The 24,929-nt window shown below is 37.8% G+C and overlaps 1 protein-coding gene across 1 annotated transcript in view; it reads right to left on the bottom strand.

The window, feature by feature from the left end:
* Positions 1–24,929, bottom strand: part of si (sucrase-isomaltase) — a 53,343-nt gene that overhangs the window by 13,634 nt on the left and 14,780 nt on the right. The window contains exons 16-39 of the mRNA XM_079621024.1: positions 24,284–24,455; positions 22,779–22,895; positions 22,179–22,333; positions 21,357–21,441; positions 19,536–19,592; positions 16,910–17,034; positions 16,019–16,107; positions 15,558–15,607; positions 15,226–15,399; positions 14,149–14,292; positions 13,793–13,987; positions 13,367–13,521; positions 12,497–12,665; positions 10,212–10,308; positions 7,883–7,995; positions 7,451–7,576; positions 3,544–3,675; positions 3,223–3,339; positions 2,378–2,440; positions 1,600–1,716; positions 1,118–1,208; positions 846–984; positions 611–744; positions 210–244 (exon numbers count right to left, since the gene is read on the bottom strand). Of these exons, the coding sequence (XP_079477150.1) occupies positions 210–244; positions 611–744; positions 846–984; positions 1,118–1,208; positions 1,600–1,716; positions 2,378–2,440; positions 3,223–3,339; positions 3,544–3,675; positions 7,451–7,576; positions 7,883–7,995; positions 10,212–10,308; positions 12,497–12,665; positions 13,367–13,521; positions 13,793–13,987; positions 14,149–14,292; positions 15,226–15,399; positions 15,558–15,607; positions 16,019–16,107; positions 16,910–17,034; positions 19,536–19,592; positions 21,357–21,441; positions 22,179–22,333; positions 22,779–22,895; positions 24,284–24,455 (2,851 nt within the window). The remainder of the gene's footprint in view (positions 1–209; positions 245–610; positions 745–845; positions 985–1,117; positions 1,209–1,599; positions 1,717–2,377; positions 2,441–3,222; positions 3,340–3,543; positions 3,676–7,450; positions 7,577–7,882; positions 7,996–10,211; positions 10,309–12,496; positions 12,666–13,366; positions 13,522–13,792; positions 13,988–14,148; positions 14,293–15,225; positions 15,400–15,557; positions 15,608–16,018; positions 16,108–16,909; positions 17,035–19,535; positions 19,593–21,356; positions 21,442–22,178; positions 22,334–22,778; positions 22,896–24,283; positions 24,456–24,929) is intronic.

Below are 24,929 nucleotides of genomic sequence, written 5' to 3'. Positions count from 1 at the left end.
GGAAAATAGACATAGAGTGAGTAAAACAACTATAGATCTCTGTAAAAATAGGGCCAACTCTAAAACATTAATAAATACACTTAGAGTCAGTGTAATGGCTGCATGCTAGTGTAATGCACCTAAATAAACTAAAACATTATTTGATAGGAAATAAAGCACAAATGAAAAATCAATAGCAAGTGCTGCGGTAGGACGAGAGAGGCACTTACGTAAGAGATGCCAAATATGCTGAACTCCATCATGCCTGAAAGACAGAAAGAGAGAGAATGGTTTTCAGTCTCAGTACAGTAGACCTTGTTCAACACAAAAAACATTGGAGGTTTAATGGAGACAAAATAGATATTTATATAATAAAATGTAATTTATTCCTGTGATGGCAAAGCTGAATTTTCAGCATCATCACTCCAGTCTTCGGTGTCACATGACCCATCATAAACCATTCTAAAATGCTGATTTGCTGCTTAAGAAAGATTTCTTATTACTGAAATCATTGTGATGCTTAAGTTTTTTTTGTAGAAACTGTGATACTTTTTGTCTCTGGATTCTTTGTTGATTACAAAGTTTAGGAGAACAGCATCTTCCCAAGAATCACAAATAAATAAAGTCATACCAATGATGGACTTCAGAAGCTGGTTCCAGGCAGAGTAGTTGTCCCCAAGCCAATGTCCTGCCCACCGACCACTAGATGGGTACGTTGAACGGGTAACTATGACACCTCTCTTGCCAGTGGCATTAAGCAAAGCTCTGTGACATACACATAAACACACACACACAGAAGTTACAACTCATTCCAGAACAACCAAGGAATAAATACATTTATGAATATGGATGAACAGAAAACTCACTTATAAGTGGGTTCCGTGTGAGACCAGCCGTACAAGTTGTGGACATCATAATGTTTGACACGTTTGCCATCAGCAAGGATCTGCTCACTGTTCATGCATAACGTCTTATGATTCAGACCCATATTCATGGACTCCAGTGCTGGGAATAAATATTAATATGAGCAGATTTATTTCAGATGCACAGTGCTAAATACAGTACATGTGTTGACCATCTGTGTTGTAAAATCTCTCTAGCCATTTATACATGTCGGGGCGCACACATTGGAACTTACGGGGCATATATGGTGGATTATCAAAATTGGCATCCCCTAGACATTTTCCTCCAACGGTGCCATGCACAAAACTGGCTGGCTCATTCATGTCCTTCAGAAAGGAAATAACAATGACAATGAAAGCAAAGTATAAAAACATTGATTATATGCATTATGTGCATATACAGTGGGTGTGACTATGCTAAACCTTCACTCATTGCAGGCTTGCATGTCTTTCTCAAGTAGGACGTTTTTTTTTTCTGAATCAACACCTTTGTTTCAACAACATTCTTAAAAATTTAATATTTCACATTTGATTTTATAAGTTTATGGTTATGGTTAGGGCTATGTTGTTTCAAGAGCAACAAATGTTGTTGTGTAATGGTAGTATATACATAAACAGAGAACACAGATGTCCTCAAAGAACGTCTTGCACAATGGTAATTATTGAAATTGCTTTAGTTTGCATTCCAACATTAAATATGAAAATGACAAACACTTACAATCCAAAGTCCGTCAAACTTCATGGTGTTGTTGTAAAAGTCTTTAATCTGATTCTGCCACCACTGTGATGTGCTGTCCTTGAAGAAATCAGGGAATGCCACGAAAGATCTGAATAGCTGAAAGATGATGAAATGGAAAATACATTTTAATAACTGTACTTTAACTGTTACTACACGTCTGCAAAGTGCTTTAACCATTGCTATGGTCTGTCCTTCAGTAATTGGATATTACAGTAGTGCAACTAAAATATGCTAATTTGTTTAAATAATGTGCTGATTCACTTTTATAGCAGTGGGTCTGCTATGTTCTGAATCTGATTGGCTGCAATTACTTTGTTTACTACATGCTGATTGGCTGATATACTAGTGGGGGATATACTATAATACTAGTTGTATGGTACACTCTAAAAAATGCTGGGTTGTTTTAACCCAATTTTGGGTCAAATATGGACAAACCCAAACGTTGGATCAAAAATGCAATTAAAAAATGTAACCCAAACGGCTGGGTTTGTCCATATTTGACCCAAAATTGGGTTAAAACAACCCAGCATTTTTTAGAGTGTACAATGTGCTCATTGGCAGATAACGTGTCTTCCACATGCCGATTGGCTGATAGTATTCTAAGATGTCACACTCATCTCTCTTGACTGCATTTGCAATTATAGTCCATTGTACTGATGATTTCAGTATGAATAGAGTTGCATATGCAGGAACAAGAGAAAAAGATGTCTGATACTCTGATTAAAGGGAGAAAGGGAGGGAGGAGAGGGGCAGATACCTCTACTTGAGTATCCCAATCCAAAGAATTGTCCACAGTGACATTGGGATAGTCAGGCCACACCTATGACAGACACAAACAACAGCAAAAATCCATGTTTCAGGGTTAGTCTAAACTACAAGGATCATTCCTTCTTGCAGTACATGTCCTCTACTATGTCTTAACACATTATATAAACAGGTTCTCTAAAATCAAAATGTTTCAAAGAAATCAATACGATTTTGTTCTGTGATTAATTAAATTATACTTTTTTTCCTGAAGTGTCTTCATTATCACTTCTTTTTATCCTGATATTTTTTTTACTGAAATTCCTTTAACTAATGTCGCGTTCCAGATGAATTTGGAATTTCCCGTTCAGCAACTCTGATTCCTAATTCTTCCAGCAACACTTGAAAATAATCAATGGAATTGTGCTTCGGTCAACACCATTTTAGAGATGACATTGGTTAAAAGATATCACTGATGTAGGGGGTTCAGTAATTTGAGGTGTTATTCCAGTGGTTATTTCCAATAAGGAGTTGGAAAAATTCATGTTTAGGCCTGCGGAATGCAGCACAAAAAACATAATGACATCGTCCTCTAGGAAGTGAAATCATTTTTGGAAAAAAAACAATAGCACAAACATCTGTAATGAATAGCAATGGATTTTATGAATTTAGTGCTTTTTTGTGGTATTATGTGGTTTGTTTCACTCTAAACATCCATCCTGCTTGAGTAAATTGGTATTATCTAAAACAATATTTTTTATGTAAGCTAATGGTCAAACTCTCCCTGACCAATGGCGAACTATGAGGTATTGACTCAGAATCAATACATTTTCCTCTTCCTCTTTTCGTTTGTCATACCTTTCCCCACACAATGTCACTGCTGAGATCAGAGGGCCATTTGATGAAAACGTCTTGTTCCATCCCGAGTCGGAACGCAGGATAGTCTTGCGTCTCATTGGCCGCTATAGCCGGGTCCTGAAGCACACAAACAAATAAAGCATGGAGTTCTGACAAGGTACAGAATACATCTCACTGCATGCGCCTGGCCAGAATAACACCAGACTTATGTCTGGTGTACATCAATCCATATTTACGAACTCTGCTCTCATTACAGTTAAACGTCCATTACCACTTTATGATAACACGTTTGTTTTTCCAGTAATTGAGAAGTGCTTGTACCAAAATGAAGATGAAACGCATCCCCTCAGCTCTCATGTTGTCCACCAGAGCAGGCAGTCCTTTGAAGTTCTTTTGGTCCAGCGTAAAGTCCATCTGCCTCTCCATGTAGTCAATGTCTGCATATTGCACATCCTTTAAGGGATCAACGGTCAAATGATCATTAAACTTGAATGTGGAGTTCCAAGTTAATTATTGAACAATTTAGGGCAAAAATAGCAATGCTTTGGTTTGAAACATGAAACTTTACTGCAAATGCAGGCAGTGTGATGGTATGCAGATGATAGGTGGTTACTTAATGAAGTTCCAAACATAGGTTCGGGAGAAGCCTAAACATTCTGTCCTGTCAATCATCATTATGAGCGTGTATAAGCAGCAGTCATTGCAGCATCCCAGCGACAATTCTTCCGACATCGCTCCTCCTCCCCATCTCCTCTTTTATTTATCTTATTCTTCCTCTGCGCAAGTACTGTTATAGTGGAGGTTTAGCTCAGAGATCGAGCTGAGCCTCGGATTCGAGCCTCCTTCAAAGACAGCAAGCCAAGTTTGTTTACTATTAAGACTGAACGGGCAGGCGAACACGTGAACTGGCTCATGTCAAAAGTCTATTGGAAATGTTCACAATTTTATCATATGCCTGGCAAAAATTGCCTTTTAGAAGCAACAGCAGACTTCTAAACAAGCCGAACATTTGAAGTATTATTCATTATTCATTATCTAGTGATCAGAGGTGTCAAAAGTATTCACATTCATTACTCAAGTAGAAGTACAGATACTAGGGTTTAAAATGACTTCTGTAGAAGTTGAAGTATCAACTCAAGCTTTTTACTCAAGTAAAAGTGTAAAAGTACTGGATTTTAAAACTACTTAAAGTATAAAAGTAAAAGTAATGCAAGGCAAAAAAATGCCATTAAGGACAAAAACTTAGACCGTGCCAAAGGGGTCTATAGTGCATCCCAAAAAAAAATTCTAAGGCCATAATGACTATAATGTTATATATATTAAAATGTAAATGTTGAAAAACTTGTGAGGCACTAGGCTACCTGTTTCAGCTGCATATAAGGATTTCGGATATTGCCATCTTTGTGGGGATATTTTGACACTATAATGGTTGCGCGCACACACACACACACACACACACTCTCTCTCTCTCCTCTCTCTCACACACACACACACACACGCACTCTCTCACTCTCTCTCTCTCTCTCTCTCACACACACACACACACACACACACGCACGCACACACTCTCTCTTCTCTCTCTCCACACTCTCTCTCTTCTCTCTCACACACACACACACGCACGCACACACTCTCTCTTCTCTCTCTCCACACTCTCTCTCTTCTCTCTCACACACACACTCTCTCTCCTCTCTCTCACTCCTCTCTCACACACACACTAACGATTATGTTTGCCACTTATCCCGCGATTGTCATACAGTAGGCAATATTGTAAAAACGGCTGTCCCCAAAGCAATATTTGACGCGATTTGCCCCGTATTCTTGAGCACAAAACTGTTGATTAATTTCTCCCTCGCTTACCGCATCTACAGTAGGTTTCCTTCGGAGGAGTTTTGCCGCTTTGCACAACCAAATGTAACTACAGCGCGCCGCGCGGACAGCCTCTCACAAGTTAGAAAGAAAACACAAAGCCAATCAGTTTAGCGATGTGTGTTCAGGAGGCGGGACTCAGATCTAAAACAAGCAGAAATGAAATAGGAGTAACGAGGCTATTTTTAAAATGTAAGGAGTAGAAAGTACAGATAATTGCGTGAAAATGTAAGGAGTAGAAGTAAAAAGTCGGCTGAAAAATAATTACTCAAGTAAAGTATAGATACCCAAATTTTCTACTTAAGTAATGTAACGAAGTATTTGTACTTCGTTACTTGACACCTCTGCTAGTGATGCTTTTCTTAGAAAGAACTGCCAATACATGAGTCAGTAACTCACTCCTGGTACCACTTTAAGGGCCAGATTTACGAAATGGGGCAAATTAGCGTGAAAAAGCAATTCCACAAATGCGCCAATGGGAGTGGCAAGTTTTGCCTGTGATCTACTGCTGACGGACAAATTAAAGAACTCAGACGCAGTCAAATCATTTACATAATGTCCAACGCAATATACCAAGAGCAGCGCAAATTAGCGTGGGGACCACAGATAACACTGGTGAAAATGCGGACTGTGAAATACCTGCTAAAGAAGCCACAGTACATTGAAAAGAGCCAGAGGTAAAAAAATGAAGGGTTGCAAGAAGTTGAGATGCACCAAGTTGTCTTTTATTTCCTGCAGCAAATTAAAAATAACATGGCTTGGCAAACGATATGTTCGGATTACGTCGTCTTCTGGCATTCCAGAGAAATAAATTAAGTGGAAATTATTTTCTCCCTTCTACCACGCGCTCTCTGTTGTCTGCAGTGTCCAGTGTCGCCCAATTGGGCGGTTTTGAATTTGATTGTGCGGGTAAAAAAGGGTTTGGTCGGGTGGACAAAATTTGGGCTGGTTTGGGGTCAGTTCGGCGGTTTTCAAACATCTACATTTTAAAATCTAATTGGTTAAAAAACTAAACTAAAGTGTGCATGTTGTTCATAAAATCAGTCATCATGACATTAATAAACACACATGCCCATAAAGCAGAGTCAGCTGGTGTTCGTGTTGACGTCACAGACGAGGACGCACTTTTAGCCAATCAGCAAGCGATCAGCAGGAAGACGCGATTTAGCGCGATAACTTGTAGCTGATAAAGTGATCGCTAATGCCAAAGTGACATACAGTAAGTTGTATCTACAGTAAAGAGCGAGATAGTGAGCAACTCTAAAAACACACATGGTGGGAGATGACTCGATGGTGAATATAACTCTGAGAGGAGAGCACAGTAGAATGACTTGAATTGAAATTGAATATGGGACGACTCATTTCAATGGTCAATTGCACACTAGTCTAACCAGACATCTGCAACTTTTACACCGTCCCTGACAGCTGCTGAAAAGGGTTTGAATCAACGATGAGTCAGTTTTGACTGCTAAATTCTGCGTTATGTTCTGCAATGTGTACTTCCGAGGGATGAAGTCATTGGTTCATTTCTTGATTGCCGTTTTGACAGTGTCCACCTGGACATTTAAAGTCATATTTGCTAATTCTCCTTAATTAATGTATTGCCCTGTTTGGATCCGTTTTCCTGGTAAATAGATTTATTTTATATTTAATTTTATCATCGTTATTTTGTTTTAAGGAGATACAAATTGTGCCTATCAACCTTGAATGACATGGCAATAAAATTATATCACATTATTTTGACGGTAAATTATTATTATTTTTTTCTTGGAGTGGGCAGGTTTTGGTGAACTTTTGGGCTGTAAATCACTGTCCCAATCTGTCAACACTGGCAGTGTCTCCTCTTAGCAGCAAAAATTGCAGCCATCTCGCAAAATGGGTTAAGACATGTTTTTTTGGGCGTTAAATAATGGCGCATATACCAGTAAATTGACTAGCGCAAACATTAGTAAATCGTGTTGCGTGATTCATTTAAATACTCTCCTCCCATAAATTTTGCGTCTGAACTGGAAACTCCCACAAATCCCATGTCTTTATAGTAAATCCGGACAGTCGCTTTTTTTAACGCCAAAAGAGGGTTTGCGCTGGCACAAGCTGTTAGTAAAATTGGCCCTAAGTCTTAATACGGTCACAGATTACTGTGTGTTGTCATTCAAGTTGCACATTACAGCCAGATAACTGGTTGAGATATGTACAGCAAGAAACGTAATACTCCTGAAGTTCCAATGAAAGTCACGAGAGTTACATAACTGTGCTTATTGTTGCGTTCAGGGGGATAAATCAAAGACACACATGTAGCCTACACAATAAACTATTATTTACATAGATTGCTTACATAAGGAGATTAGAGATTGCTTACATAAGGAATTGCAGCAGCTTTCATGTCGTTGTAAAGATTTGCGATCTCTGTATCATTGGCGTAGCCGTAGCGACAAAGCTGGAATCCAAGTGACCAATAGGCTGGAAGAACCGGGCGGCCAATCATCTGTGAGACAAAATACACAAAACTAATGAATTATTTTTTAACATTTTATGCAAATACATTTTAGAACATAAATATTCAAGTGGCTTAATATAATCTAATGGCCCTTCTGTCTATGTGACAAGCAAGCTTCTTTTAGATAAATATTTATGTATTTCATTTATGCATGTGAGTTTTTCGGATGTTATTTTGTGTGTGTGTTTAGATTGAGTACACTGTGGGCAATGAGGCATAGAGACTCCAGCTGCTAAACCTCATAAAGCCAGGAATCACACACACACACACACACACACACACACACACACACACCTCAGTGTACTGCTGAACCACTTCTTCTGGAGAAGGTCCTATCACCATGTAGAAGTCCAAGATACCTCCAGTGGTGCGGTAGGTCAGAGCTGGATTAGGCTGAACTGTCACATCTAAGAGCAAAACAAGCAACAACAAAAAAAGAAGAGAGATTACATCATCTTACATTTACCCACCTACACTTGCAATCTCTTAACGGTAATAGTTGGTGGATTCCTTCTAACAACATTATACCAGAGCAATCACAGTAATGTACAGAGCACATTGAATACAGTATATGATAATGTTTTGTGGTTTTAAAGGCATAGTTTAGCATTTTATTTATTTATTCTGTTTTCACTCACAATCAAGTTGTTCCAAACCTGTATGAATTTATTTATTCTCCTGAACACAAAAGAAGATATTTAAAAGAATATGGGTAACCAAACAGTTATAGTTATAGACTTCCATAGTATTTATTCTCCCATACTTTTTGCTTTTTGGTTACCCATATTTTTTAAAATATCTTATTTTGTGTTCAGCAGAAGCAATAAATGCATACAGGTTTGGAACAACTTAAGGGAGGTGATGACAGAATTTTCATTTAAGTTCTTGTCAATTTGTGTGGGTCCTAACGCCCCAGTATAGTGACGGGGACACTATACAGCCATAAGAGCGCCGTCCTTTGGATAAGACGTTAAATCGAGGTCCTGACTCTCTGTGGTCATTAAAAATCCCAGCATGCCCTTCGAAAAAGAGTAGGGGTGGAACCCCGGCATCCTGGCCAAAATATGCCCAGTGGCCTCTGTCCATCATGGCCTCCTAATCATCCCCATATACTGATTGGCTGATCTCCTCTTCACCAGTAAGCTGGTGTGTGGTGGTGGGTGTTCTGGCGCAATATGGCTGCCTTCGCATCATCCAGGTGGATGCTGCACATTGGTGGTGTTTGAGGAGATTCCCCCTTCTATGTAAAGCACTTTGAGGTCTCAGAAAAAGCGCTATATAAATGTAACAAATTATGATTATTATTATTATTCAATTTGAGTTGATTTCATTAAAACATGTCTAGGTCACAATTTACACCAAAATAATAAATCCCAATTATATTTTGGTTAATGAAATGGAGTAAAGTTTGTAACGAATGTATCCTGTAATTTGTTACAGGAGAAAAATATTTTTTAATTATTTTCTTTTCCAACCACAAATTAGTTGTAAAGTAACTGGCTTTATGCTATTAATTTTAAAAGAGTCTTCATTGCTTTTGTCCATGTACAAGCTGCAAATTGTGCCTATGCTGGACTGTGACAAGCTAAACACTATTGGCTATATTAAAAATATTTAATAAGTACATTCCAGACTCCATTTTCTGGTGAACTTGATTTCACCTAGTACAACATGTTCCTGGATCAACATCTTTTTTTGATCCTGGAATAACATTCCAATCAACCAATCAGATTTGAGGGACAACTTTACAGTTTACGTCAAGTTTACTATCCATTTCTGCGTTATTATGTATGCAGTGAGGAATTAAACATCTGCATTCAAATTAAAGGGCACTTCTCTGAACTTCTCTCGGTAAAGTGAACCGCATCATAGCTATTATCCTGCTGCGCTTTTCAGGATGCTCATTTGCTGCCTGTGCGTGTGTGTTTATGTAAGAATTAAAACGTGTGTGTGAGCACTTGTGAGACAGCAGTTGAATGCAGAACACTTTCTGAGAGCACAACTCGGTTAAAAGCCTCGCTGCAGCACCACCATCATGTGAAAGCAGCTCAAGAGAAAGTCCTGCAATAAGCATAACTGTTTCTTACACAAAAGCTCAACGACAGCCTCTCGTGTCTGATAAGTAGCACCTGCTCTAACCACGGCCTTAAGACCTGCTGACGAACTCCCGTCAGTGTTGGAGCCAGTGGTGAGCGACACATTTATTTGCTCCGATACTAAAGATGCAGCTAGTGGCAGACTAGCCAAGTTTAGACTCATACATAGACAATAAAAACATTGTTCCCAGACATACTGTAATGCTCTTTACATAAAAATTAAGTTGAAGGGCACATCAAATTATGTTTTCTACAATTGCAGTGTGTAATACATTAAGAACAACTTAATTAGGAACTTTGGGATGTTTATCTCGATTCATCCCAATGCATTTGGGGATTGTCTTCTCAATGAGGTATATTACAGCATCATAATGATATCGGCCAATTATTTGAAAGAGATTTCACAAAAGATTTTCACAAAATCTTTAAATGAGAACAACTAGTCAACTTTAAACTAGCAAACCATCTTACAAAGAAAAAGTGGTTCCAAGTGGACACAAATGTTTAGTATATGTGGTTGCACTCACCCATGGCATTGCTGTTGAGCAGGAGGACACCATGTGCATGTTTTGATTTCTCCAGACCCATGTGGAAGGGGTGGACACCGTAACTGTTCAGCTTATACTATAGATGAGGAGAAAGAGATTAGAGTCGGTGATGCGATTTCAGTTGTTCTCAGTGTTAAACAGACAATTAAGTGTCAATGAGAGATTTTTATTTGGCTTAAAGGAATGAACCTTGTAAATCCCATCTCTCTGTTTTCATTAACCTAATTGCATCTCTCTCTCTTCATTCATTTAGCTTTCTCTTTTGCTTCCCTTTCTCTGGGCATTGTGTCATGAAGTGAGTCAGAGAAAAAGGCTGTTAGCGTGTCCAGTATGGATGAATGACAACCAATAACTGTCACGTTCTGTAGTGTGGCTTTCCAACACGCTCTACTCAGGCAATGAATACAAATAGCCTTTAATGCACAAGGAGAATACAAATACGAGAACCGACAAACACAACTGAAAACACAGGACTATATATACAAAGCATGCTGCGATCACACCCTGTCGTAATTCCCGTAGGCTTTAGATGAACACGTGACATTCTATTCTGAGCTGTTCACTTCACATCCTCGGACTGGGAATCATGCATTTCAATGGCAACAACATTCAATGGCTAAATTAATCTGCAGTGGTCAAGCAGGAGCTCTCAGAATATTCCCAATTTACAAGCTGTAATTATGAACTATAAAAGACGTGAACGTTTTTTTACAAGTTGAATCCTCTAAATTACGGTAATTTCAACATGGCGTGAACAAATGAAAACAAACTAGACAAACTAAATATAGAAACAAACAAGGACCTAATAATTAACCAATAAAACAGAACTAAATTGTAGCACAAGAAACATAAACACATTGATCGCTGCATTCAAAATGGAATACTTCCCTACTATATAGTATGCAAAAAACATTACGCCAAAAGAGTAGAATATACAAATACATAGTGTTCGAAAAAAAGCTGGCGAGAAGTCCCCGGATGACCTACTACTTCTACCGAGATTCTGAAGTGCACATTCAATGAATTTCATTCATACTATATAGAGCATCATTTTTGAGCAAAGTAAACTCAAATTCAAATAACCGAGGTGAGACCGATGTGGGTCTTGCACATGTTGCCCAGTTGGGTCCCACCTAGTGGCAAGTGTGCAATCTATATGGACAATTAACATGGGGCCATTATGGAACCCGCAGGCAATCCTATATGAGGCTCAAATTTCAGCCCATTTCATACCCAAATGTGTCCCACATACAAATGTTGGCTGGGATGCAGTATCTACTCAGACAGTACACGATTCCGTACACAGCAAATGAGACAACTAAACCAAACATAACCCTGACATTAACAGGGCGGTTAGTAGGCCTCGGCCGAGAGATGGAAGAACGTCACTGCAACAGAGTAAATCATTTGTATGTCACTCTTTAAAACCTACTTATATGAGTCAAATGTAATTCCTTTAAGATCACTCCTGGGAGGAGGGATACTGCTTATCATTTCTTCAATATAATATAAAATGCAGACAAAACAGTAATATTGTGAAATTTTGTTACAATTTAAATAGATGTATTATATTTGACTTGATGTTCACGAAACATTTCTTCTTATTATCAATGTTGAAAACAGATGTGCTGCTTTGATTTTTGTGATATGAACGGTATTAGGCTATTTAAAATAGAAACATTGTAAATGTCTTTATGGTCACTTTTGATTATAATTTAAGGCATCCTTTGCAGAATAAAAATATTTTTACAGTTTACTATGTACCCTTGATGATATACATTTTATTTTGTATTAATTGTCCTAGTTTACATTGTTCCCCATTTTTTTCTCTGCTATGTCTCAAATAGCTTCTATGCAGCCATTAAATGACACATATTAATAAAAACTTTAATATGAAAATCAACTAAAATAATAATAATCTGACATAATCAGTTGTGCAAACAGACAACTAACATACAAATTGAACATGAGTCGTCCTAATAACTCGAATAATCTCTCAGACCCATTCAGCGCATGTTTGACCAAAACAATTCTGTCTGAGCAAGGTAGATTCCATTACTTTATAAATACATTAATCTACATTCATTAATCTATATGCAAATTATAAATTTTTTTCTTTTGATATTGAGTTTAATATGATTGGCCTTAAACCAGGTCCAAGCTATACACGTCAGCGAGAGTATGTGTGAAGTGATGTGTGAAGTGTGGATGACATATCAATGCAGGAAGGCTTGTAAAACATCACCAGTGGTTCTGACACTCACCCCTGGAGGCTGGTCTTTCGCAAACAGGCCATATGTGTGAAAGTTGAGGTCATGTTTGTAGCTGGGGTGCTCTGTTTCACCAAAACCATAGACATAGTTTGAGGGGAGGAGTGTGGAGATCTGAAGGAACTGGTCTGAGAATGTTAACCCTGGCACGGCAGAGTTCCATCTAGCGAGAGAATGAGATTTAACTAACATTGAGAACACTCAAGATGTTTTCTGCCTTCCGAAAAACAAGTTCCTTTCATTAAGAAAGCAAACTGTGCATTAATAGTCGTAAACCTCTCAGAAAACCCTAAAAAAGTGCATCGTCAGCACTGCTATTTCTGCACTAAACTCCTGTGCTCATCTACAAAACTGCTTCTTTGTTGCTTTTTCCAATTCATTTGCAGCTGCAATACCTTTGGGAACTTTGACAAGCTAATCTCATTCTAAAATGATTTTAAATAGCATTTAGATATTTTTTGCTATGCATGATTTTAAAATAATATATAAAATAAATATAAATATATATTCAATGCATTGTATTTAATATAGCAAAATATGTAAAATCATGCAATTTATTTGACTCAAACGGTGGGCTAGCAAAAGGTCATGGATTCATTTCCCAGGGAATACATGATATGTTGACAAAAACGTATACCCTGAATACAATGCAAGTCATCTTGGATAAACGTGTCTGCCAAATACATAAATGTAAATGCAAAATGTATACATATAAATGTAATATAAAGTGACGACCAATCAGATAAAATATATACTTTCCCTTATCTATTTATATACATTTTAAACTAAAATCTTGGTCTTGATTTACATGCCAGAACCTCTCTGGACTCCATGTTAACATAGTAATTCAGGGATATTACTCACATAGTTTCTTCTGTGCTTTTTCTGATCACTTTGATCCCAAATGGGTTGTTAGTAAGTTCGACCTTATACTTTCTCTTGGCTTCTTCTATCTCTGGTGTAGCTGGTAGATTGAGGGGAATGGGGACCTCGTAGCGTTCTTTGGCTGGGTCAAAGATCTACACGAACAGGACCAAAGTCAATCTTAGTCTTTATCTCAATCTTAAATATATGTTTTTATTTTCTTAATAGTAAAATAAAAAAATCCTGTTGCTCAAACATAGAGAGTGGCTACACCAAGGTTATACGTTCAATACCCGAGGAAACGCATGTACAAAGTACAGTATATCTTGATTGCAATGTAAGTTGTTTAATAATAAAGTCTGCCAAATGCATGCATTTAAATTGTATGTTTAGTCACTGTCTCAATCTTAAAATTGAAAACCATACCTTCCAACGTAGGCTGTGTTCACTAAGGTATGTGATTTCCACACGGAGCTTGGGGATGTCTCGGGATACAGAACGCTGACTTGAGAAAGCACTATTGATGTCAATATCTAGACTGATGCCTTCATCTGAATTTTCCATATTGCTGTATATGTAGCCGTGGGTATCGTCATAATAACACTTGGGAAAATTTAAAGGCTACAAAAGAGAGTAAAAACATATGGAGCAATTACTTTACAGCAAATGCAGAAAAAAGTACAATAACAGGAAATGCAATAGCCTTTCTGTATATAGACTTCAGACCAATCAGATTCTTTGAAAACAATTGGGTTAAATATTAAATATCATCTTTCTCTGACCTCCCAGATGCATTTGCGGGCTTGGCATTTGGACTCATCGACGCCCAATTCAGGGTGGCAGTCGAATTTTCCAGTGAATGTGGACTCCCAGCTGACTGTATAGTTCTTCCCAAGGTCCAGCTCAAGATTCCTCAAATACATCACCTAGAAGACCACAAACACCCAATGATTTGTATCACACTAAAGACAGCAGGTGTATTTACATCTGAATCCTAGCCGGCGCCAATGGCTCCTCTAGTTAAAGGATGCGAATGACACATACTGTTTCACTAAGTCTCTTTGTGCTACTTTGTGAATGTGCCATAAATTATAGCAGCTGATATTAATGTGTTATGTAGTTTAAGACTGAAGTCTTTCGTGTTGTCATTCCAAGACCTAGAGCTCTGGGAGAAAGCAATGCCCTTCATCATAGCCTAATATGTATGTGCTTTTGAGAGCCCTGACAAACTCAATCACTGACCCGCGAGCATACCTAGACACTCACTTGGAATGACAGGGTCTCTCCTGGTACCCTAGGGAATCCTGCTCCGTATTAAACCGTCAGAGTCCGTCAGGCTCTGTTTTGTGGACATGATTTGTTGGACTGGCTCACAGTCCAAATTACTGTATGTTATGCCAGCAGTGAATATTTTTTATTTTTTTTTGCATGTTTTACTTCATTTAGAGATATTTTACAAAGGTCAAATTAGCTAATACATTTCTGAGAATTCTGTGATGCCCTTAGAAAGAAAGAAAGAAAGGAAGGAAGGAAGGAAGGAAGGAAGGAAGGAAGGAAGGAAGGAAGGAAGGAAGGAAGGAAGGAAGGAAGGAAGGAAGGAAGGAAGGAAGGAAGGAAGGAAGGAAGGAAGGAAGGAAGGAAGGAAGGAAGGAAGGAAGGAAGGAAGGAAGGAAGGATGGATGGATGGATGGATGGATGGATGGATGGATGGATGGATGGATGGATGGATGGATGGATGGATGGATGGATGGATGGATGGATGGATGGATGGATGGATGGATGGATGGATGGATGGATGGATGGATGGATAATACAGTATCATATACCATCCATCCATCTAATCATATATATAGTATTACCTGTTTGGCAGAATCGTAGTGAATCTGGGACTCCTGCAGAGAGTCACTAGTGGAACCGACAGTCACAATCACGAGAGCAGGAGCAGTAGTCACTCCCATCACAGTGATGTTCTCAAACTTCAAGTTGTTTGGATCCGTGTATCCATTGTGGGCAACATGCATTGACAAGACACTCTGATCCAGCAGAAAAATATCAGATATTAGTACAGATTACAATTTCACAATATGTAATAAAAAATAAAAAAAACTTAAATGTTGCTTTGGACATACTGTACACTTTAATGCTATCTGCATTATCTAAAATAACAAAACAAAAACCCAAAGGGACGTACTTTATCCACTGAAAACTGGTAGTGAATGTGGGTGCCGGATGAAACAGTGTCTAAGAAAGAGAAGTTATGAGACACAAATAAACATACATATGAGTCATCCAAGAGTTATCTGTTGTTTTTTTTCAAGAAACATTAGCGTAGATCTAATTATTTAGCTTAAAAAAGATTACTATAGGGCTCAACAATAAGAAACCTGTGATCAAGTTGAATGAATTTAAGGCCAGTGTTGCTCTTTCACTACATCTTAAGTTTGCTGCTCATATTCATGTCTTTTTATGCCTTGAAAACCTTGGAAGTATAAGTAGAAATATGAACTGTCTGAAATTCAGGCTTAACCGGGCTTGCTGAAAATCATCCATATTATTTAGCCCCTCCGTAAGGTAGATTTTTGTTTCTGACAGTGAACTGTCAGAGAGAAAAAAACAACAACTTCTAATTAATAGCAAGTCCCTCAAAAATACCTCGAGAGTCTCCGTCATCCCAAAATAGCTCGCCTGACGCAGCCTGGTTGTCATCCAGAGCGATGATCAGTCCCATGGGATGACGTCGGCTGAGGGAACACATAACTTTCATCACACAAACGTACAACTTTTTTTACCAGAAACTGAAAGGCAGATAGAAAACGGATCCTTTGAAGTTCAGATGGGATTCTTGTTTGTGAATAACATGTCACAGACACCGTACAGCAAAGCGGGATGAATTTTAAATAAGTTGTACTGCACCTTGTATTTGTGAGGCATTCATGTGTCACCCCTATTTTTTTTTGTGCAAGCACACCCCAAAATATACTTTGAGAGATATCCACCTCAAATACTTTGAGAGATACAGAACATTGCCATGTCTATTGTTGAAGGTGTAATATATTCAGAGGGAAATAAAAGCTATAAAATAAAAAGCTATTGAGAGAAATTCAAACAATTTTCCCTAATGTTTAATGGAAACTCAGGCCTCATGCAGATGAACAGGAATGAGATGAATGAAAACACAGAACTACTTCTGAGAGGAAAAATAAAAAAAGATGTTTTGAAACACACAGAGGCAAGTGAAAAAAAAAACATAAATATGTGTATGTATAACAAACATTGTACTGTTAATCATATTATGGTGATGTTGTGAATCATGTTACAATGGTGATCATATTCATATGCTAGGGTAACTCAAAGAATATTATGGTTGTGTAATGGTAAATGTACAAAACAGCATAAACAAACATGAAATAAAAACATGGACACTATTGTACTGGGCATCAGATGTGTTTGATGAAAGCGGGCGGGGCTAAAAGATTCCCTGAAAGCCAATTGGCTGTATTTGTTACAGAGGTTTAATAGTTCTTTTGAGGTACCCATCATTACCTGGATGTGGTAGTGACATCTGGTCTTTGAACAGGCAGAATGGCTCCGCCTCTGAGGTGTAAACCAAGTTTATCTTCGGGCAGGTTCATTTGAACTTTCACTTTGCGTTCTGTAATTTTTGTCTCCTACAAAACACATCAAAACATTACACTGTATATATATATGACAGAAATGAAAGAAGTGTCATCTAAATATATTTAGACATTTTGGAACATTCATCTATCTATCTATCTATCTATCTATCTATCTATCTATCTATCTATCTATCTATCTATCTATCTATTTATCTATCTATCTATCTATCTATCATATAAATATATATATATATATATATATATATATATATATATATATATATAAAAATTTTAGGTATTAATTAAAATATAGATTTATTTAGAATCAACAAATCAGTCATAGTTTATAGATAACTTGGTATTCACCATCACTTTCATAAAAAGGACATAAGACAACGATAATCTGAAAGCTTCTCACACAGTACACAGTTTGACATAGATCCCATATTACAGTTTTTCTCAGTCGCTTTGGTGCATTTCTCACATCACTATTTACATTTGCACAACAGTTAGTTCAACCTCCACAACATTTAGTCATTTGTGCACATCATAGTAGCAGTTTCTCATTCCTTCCAAACAATTGCAAATGCTTTTGGACATGCATCAATTGCTTTCATACAACTCTCTGCTGTTTTATAACATTATCATTTGCTTATGTCATGTCAGTCAAAATTAACTACTTGTGAATGCTGAATAGTCATTCCATATAAAACTAATAGTCCTCCTTTCATTGCTCGAGTCATTACATACAAAAATGTTGAACTAGTTGTCAAAATCTGTCAAGCAAATTTTACTATTTTTTTTAATAATTTTTGAAAATGTCTCCTAAATTGAACAATTTATCTTAGGTGAATCTCAACTTTCACTGATGCGAAGGGGTGTGTGAAGCATTAGTTGCAACCAATGATAAGCCACTTCTCTACAATCACTGTCAGAGCTGAATCCCATAAACCCCCACTTTACAAGCATATATGAACCAAGCAGGACGTAGTGTGTACCATTTCTACAATACTGTGACAGAAATGGAAGGCCAGCCTCGTGGAAGAGGGGTGAGGGTGAGGGTGAGGGTGAGGGTGAGAGTGAGGGTGCGAGTGCGGGTGCAGGACAGCGACGGGGAAGGGGAAGAAGAGGCCAAGTACATAGGCGGATCCCTGATGAAATCAAGGGTACAATTGTGGATCAATTGTGGATCAATTGTGGTACAAATGTTAGGAGTACAACAGGGGTACAAATGTTGTCAATCACGGCCTCACAATGAAACATCTGCTGACTTTGTTAGACACTCTTTACAGGGACATAATCCCTGAGAATGAGAGGGGTCTAACTGGAGACCATCTGAGCAAGCATGTTGTTGTTTTGGATTGCATTGCAAGAGATGATATTTGCTGTGATGCAGATGAAATTATGTGGCCAGAGAGAGAGGAACGTCTGGATGTGCATGAATGATTACAGTACTATGTATGTTGTATGTTCAGTTCCAATATGTACTGCAGTATTGTTTACAGTTGTGCACAGCTCTACCCAAAGGGAGTTTATGTTTGTTGTAAATAAGGGTGTATTTTTTCTTTTGCACAATGCTGTGAACAAATTAGAATTGCAAAGAGCATATGCAGTAAAAATGTGAAACATTCAGTGTCTTGTAGTTACCTCACTAAATACAGTAATGTGTAACTTTGCTGTATTTTTCAAATGGCTGTGCAAATAGTATATAGTGCTGTCTTGAGCATTTTCAGGTAGTGTCACCAATATCTGACTTTTTTGCATTGGAAAACATTTACAGAGTAAACTGTCATAATGAAAACATGACAAAGCCATTTGACTATCTTGTTCATAAGCAATGGTGTCAAGACTTTTCATCTTGATGACACTGACACTTTCATTGACATGAATACTTGCTTTTGAGGAATGAGCTATCCATTTTGAGCAAGTGACACGCTTTTGCAGGTTATAAACTAGGTTTTGCAGTTTGTACTAATTGTTTTGAGAAATGAATTAACTGTTGTGCAAATGTAAATAGTGATGTGAGAAATGCACCAAAGCGACTGAGAAAAACTGTAATTCATTATTGATTTTACAATAATAATAATAACTGTAATCACTATAATATAACAGCATGGTTTCCACTGTTAATTCGCCTCACACTGGCTGAGTTCCCCGTCTCTAGCACACGACCCCTCGCCCCTCTCTCTGACTGTGCGACTGTTAGGTCAATGCCGAGACAGACATTGAGTCTCCGCTCTATCCATAAGTCATTTCAGATCCAATCAGGTTCTCCGTGTAGCTCCTCTCCATCAAACTCTCTCTTCCTCTGCCAGGGTCATTTAAGACCTGCTTTGCCAATCACGACTTCTGTAATCGACCCGTTCTGGGACGCACAGCACATAGACGCAAGGGACCAATCCTATCAGTGATCTGATCGCTGGTAGTTTATCTGGATAGAGCACTGACCACACTCTAGAGGGGCTTAAACGAAAACCTCTAAAGGAAGTTTCAAGCACAGATTTTACTGGAATAATTCACACAAACATGTACAATTTTGATGATGGTCTTACCGTCTCAAAGTCATACCAGATGGCATCTGGGATATAGGCATCCACAGTTGTAACACCCTAAAACAGAAGAATCAGCCGTGTTAAAGACGTAAATGCTAATGTGCATGTTGAACATAATGACAGAAGTTATTTTAATGGTTTAATAATGAGCATTATTCATTAAACTAATGAGCAGGCCATCAGGGATGGTGTTTTTTTTCTTTTTTTCGTGTCCTCCTGTCATGGTTTTTCAAACTTCAGAAAGAGAGAATAAGAGCGAGATATTGGAGAGTAAGAAGCTGACAGAAAGAGGAGCAGCAAACGAACCAAAAGAAAAGATGATTCATGCCTGTGCCTAAGGGAAAACTAACTGTACATTTCTGATGGTGGCACTCTAATATGATATTCATATCAAGCTGAAAGCAATCTGAACTGAAGAACTGGGCGACTTTAAAAGAGGAACAGTGTTTCTTAAAACGAGAGATACTCCAAATAATGATTAACCTGAGCCACTTTTGACACCACTGTACATGTAAACACTTGGGAATCATAAACAGCCAGTTAGTAACTAAACTAATCAGCAGAAGGTCCATGGAAATTGTATTTTATTTTCATTTGTATTTATTTATTTTGTCCTTTTTAACTTAATCCTAAACCCTAGGGATAACTATAAAACAACACAAACACAGAAGCAAGCAAATAAACAAATAGACTGATTCAAAAGTTTGGACTGTATGATTTTTATGTTTTTGAAATAAGTCTCTTCTGCTCAACAAGGCTGCATCTATTTGACCAAAAATACAGCAAAAACAGTAATAAACAGTAATAATAATAAAATGTATATCTATGTGTATATATATATATATATATATATATATATATATATATATATATATATATATATGTTAAATTTGATTCCTTTATATATTATTATTTATTTCACTTTTATTTTGCATTTGAGAGCAGTCCTGACCCCCACACAGCGGTGGCTTCTCCCTCTTTGAAGTTCACCGACATTCTTGACTCTTTAATTGAGAGCGCGAGGGTGAGCGAGAACATTTGAGCACTTAAAAAAGATGGCTAAGATGACAAAATCTCTGAAGGTGGGAATAGATTTCCCTAGTCAAAACCCATGTTGAGAAGATCAAAGTTCAACTGATCTGCAAGTTAGATGTCGGGTGTCATTAAATGAATGCTTGCGAGATGAAAAACAACAGCAGTGTTTCTTCCCTGCAACTTATTTTAGCACCTAACAACTTTTTCTTTTTTATATATCACATGGTCCAGATTATCAAATTATCATTTTCATGCATCTGATGCATAAGGATTTTGCTGCTGATTGAAGTGTTTACATCACATGCACTCCCTAAAGATTTTAAATGAACCCAACACTCTCGTCTCTTGACGTATGCGCATCAAACTTTCTCAAAACGGGCCTTTTGCCATGTTCTCGTGGGAAGCTCTTTGAACATGAAGGGTTTCAGTCATATTCTTGATAAAATTCACGAAGCCTGTTCAAACAATTCATCACCCATTTTCACATGGCCGCGATCTATATTCAGTTCTAATTTCTTCATAATGAGGTCGACGAACTCATTAGAAAGAGAGAAAAGGAGGAGATGGAAATGAAAAGAGTGAGAAAAAAGTCCCATCTTTCTCGCATTTGTCCCAGAGGAGGTCATCTGCATGTGCACACAGGAAGTCATACAACACAGTGTGTGTGTGTGTGTGTGTGTGTGTGTGTGTGTGTGTGTGTGTGTGTGTGTGTGTGTGTGTGTGTGTGTGTGTGTGTGTGTGTGTGTGTGTGTGTGTGTGTGTGTGTGTGTGTGTTTGTTCACTCACAGGATCCAACACAGGCGTGATGAGAAGGTGTGCTCCCCACAAGAACTGCGTGTGCACCGCCCAGGTTTCTTTGTCGGAATAGAACCTGCAGAGCGACAAAACTATCTTTACAAGCAGTTTGTAGTATGTTCCTGGATGCTGATTGGTTAATACAACTTTACATACATTCATACACACATGCACACACACACATACACACATACACACATACAGACATACAGACGTACATGCATACATACATACATACATGCATAGATACATACATACATACAATGCATAAATACATACAAGCATACATACATGCATTTTTTTAAAATATATTTTAAATAAAAAATATATATTCCTGTGATGTCAAAGCTAAATTAGCAGAAGCCATTACTCCAGTCTTCAAAATGTATTATTATTATCAACATTGAAAACAGTTGTGCTACTTAATATATTTTTGAAAACTGATAAAAAAAAGAAGAAGGATCTTTGTTGATGAATGATAGTTCAAAAGAACAGCATTTATAGGAAATAGCAATCTTTTGTAACAAGGTAAACGTCTCTACTGCCACTTTTGATCAATATAATGCATCCTTACTGAATAAACGTTTCTTTTTAAGTACTGACTGCAAACATTTAAACGGTTGTGTATTTACTTAAAATAATTAAGTTGATGAATTAAACCCTAAAATGCATTCACACTACTGTGTTAGTTTTAAGTTCTACACACCTCTTTTTTTTATGCGAGATCGCATAAAGAAGTGAATGAAGTTAATAAACACAAAACAAATGTTTGTTGTTGAGGCTGACACCGTTTGCACATGCATACGAACTCACTCATGCATCAAGGGACGCACTACGGTCTCTCCATTAACGTTGGCCTTGTAGAACAACGTGTAGAGGTACGGCAGAAGGTTGTATCGGATGTTAAGGTAATGCCTGGAGGAGTTCACCAAGAGGGAGTCGAGGCCGTATGCAGCAGGGTCCTGGTCCTGTTAGAAGAGGAACATCAAACTAGTCATGGAGAGTAAGCTGAAGAGCAAAGAGAGACTGAGAGGTAAATGGATTTTACTGTGTGGATACTGATAATATGTTCATCATGGTGGAGAGCCATCGGTCCCGGAGACAGCCGAGGAATGATTACTCTCTGACTAAAAGGTCAAATCTTATTCATCTAATTTCACCAAGAATATCATTTTCCATTCATCCTCATTTGCCCTCTCAAACTCTCGCTCCGGAGGTCTGATTGCTTCTCTCACGCCAATCTCACAATGATGATTAGAGAAATAAATCTTCTACAAATAGCATTTAAAGAGAGAGGACACGTTTGTAATTCCGAGCATTGCCGTTGGGCTAGTAACACATAGCAGAGATGTTAGAAGAGGAAGACGCTTTGTACACAACCATGTCTGTTGGTATTTAGAGGTCGGGACGTACACTGTAACCTTGTGCGTTGTGGTTACGGCTGAAGGGGTAGAACGCGCCGACTTGCATCCAACGTCTGCAAAGCTCCTCTGTTGAGTTGTCGAAGAACCCACAGATGTCCGCTCCGTTCTGCCGGATAAAATCATGGCATTCAGTATCTCTCCAGAGGAGGGAAAAATCACAATGAGAACTCTGTTTCTCCAGAACTGCGAGGTGATTCAATTGAGAATTTAAGGTTATATTTGTTTTAATGGAAAATACACCAGTCAACTCTTAATCGTCTCTCTAGAGTTTAAGAAAAGACCTAAAAACTGTGCGAATTTTTGCCAAAATACCAAAGTCTGCAATCAAAAGCCTCAAATATGAACTCATTCCAAGACCGACTTTTCTCATTTGTGTTCATTTGTGAATCTCAATTGAAATTTTATAATAATTTAAAGGTAAAAAAGGGTTTTTTTTGTTGTGGTGGTCCTTTGATATTTGACCACTGTTTATGATAAATCTGGTTTGCAGTGACATTAATTTCTTAATTTATGCCATTAGTGCAAAATTATTCATCTGTAACATTCGATATTTTGAATAGTTATCATTACTCATAATGCATTCAATCACGTTTTCTCCGGTTTAGTTGTGTTCACATAAATGGAAGATATCTCCTGATATTTTAAAGAAAAATTCAATCTCAGTTGAGATTAAGTGGAGAATTTTGCTGAAGTCTCCTAGTTCTTAAATGTTTTTATACTGAGAAAAAGACTCTCTTCTTCATAAGAGACCTTAACTGTGATCACATTGCAAAGACACCAAAGTCTGAAATCAAAAATGAGAATTCTCAATATGATCAAATATTTCTCATCAAGCCAAACTGATCTGAGATGCTCTCCACATACATTTTTTTTTAGCTTTAAAAGCTATTAGCAACTCAGATTATACTCTTATACTTTACATCATTTGTCATTTATGACTAATTTTAGTAACCTAGTTGGAATTTGTTGAGAAACATCTGAGACAATAGACAATTAAATAAAAATGCAATTTACTGTAATATACAGCATTTTATCTGAGAACTCACAAGCTAGACATAGCAAACTCTGGCCGATATGGGCCAGTTATATATTGTTATAATGATAATAAAATAAGTGGTTTAAAAAGGATTTACCTCAAAGTACAAATCACAGTAAGTTTGGTGATCAGATAATATTGTGCGAGGCCTGCTTTTAAACGCCGCAATAACAAGCGATGTTTACATCGTCCGTCCAATGATGAATTCATTGGATCTGACTGTTGAGTCAGCCAGTCAATGTTAACTCAATTCAACCTGCACACTGAGTCCAGACGCCCATTCAATTTCTCATTGCGTTTCATGGAAACATAATCAAAACCAAAAGCTTTTTTCTAAATGCTTTCCATGTCTCTCAGTGGGGCTGTTGCGTTTTGAAGAAAGACTGGTGTCTACAATCAATTACCCATGTTTGAAAAGTCATTGTATTTGGACACTTAAACTGAATCAAACCACTTACGTAAGGGATTCCGAAGAGGTTAAACTCCAGCATGCCTGGTATGGCCCACTTAATGTCATTCCAGTTGGCACCATTGTCGCCCAACCAGTGCCCAGCGTATTTGCCCACCCCAGGGAAGGAAGAGCGGGTAAAGACCATGGAACGGCTTTCCCCAAACACTGCTTTCGCCGCCCTGGAAGCAAACACACAATTTTAGAGCTAAAGGGAAAGTGTTGGCACCAGAATAAAAAGACATAAAGGCGGGCTTTTAAAAGACACAACGCCAAGTAGGGTGGCCCAGGAAACCATAAGAGATGAAAAGACATACAAGCAGGAGTTAAGTGGGAGTTAAGCTGAATGAGATGGTGGGCGTAAAGGAACGAGAGTGGAACAAATCAATGATGTAGAAATTACAAGATGAGTAAAACAGATTTCCTGCTCAAAATAAAAGGAGCAAGCATGTTACAACTCAACTCTCTTCACCCCCCTTTGAGGAAAACATCCTGCCATATGACAGTAAAACACTGAGTCACGCGTGATGCTACTTGAGTCACCACTGCTGAGTCAGAGCTGTCGTGTGCTGTCCTACATTCATCAAATAAATCATTTCAAAACTGAGAATCTTTTTTATTCTTAATTCTCTATTGCTTGCATTAGGAAAGAAAAA

Source organism: Phoxinus phoxinus (genome assembly GCF_949152265.1).
Source record: "Phoxinus phoxinus genome assembly, chromosome: 8".
NCBI lineage: Eukaryota > Metazoa > Chordata > Actinopteri > Cypriniformes > Leuciscidae > Phoxinus > Phoxinus phoxinus.
This window is presented reverse-complemented; position numbering and strand designations above follow the sequence as displayed.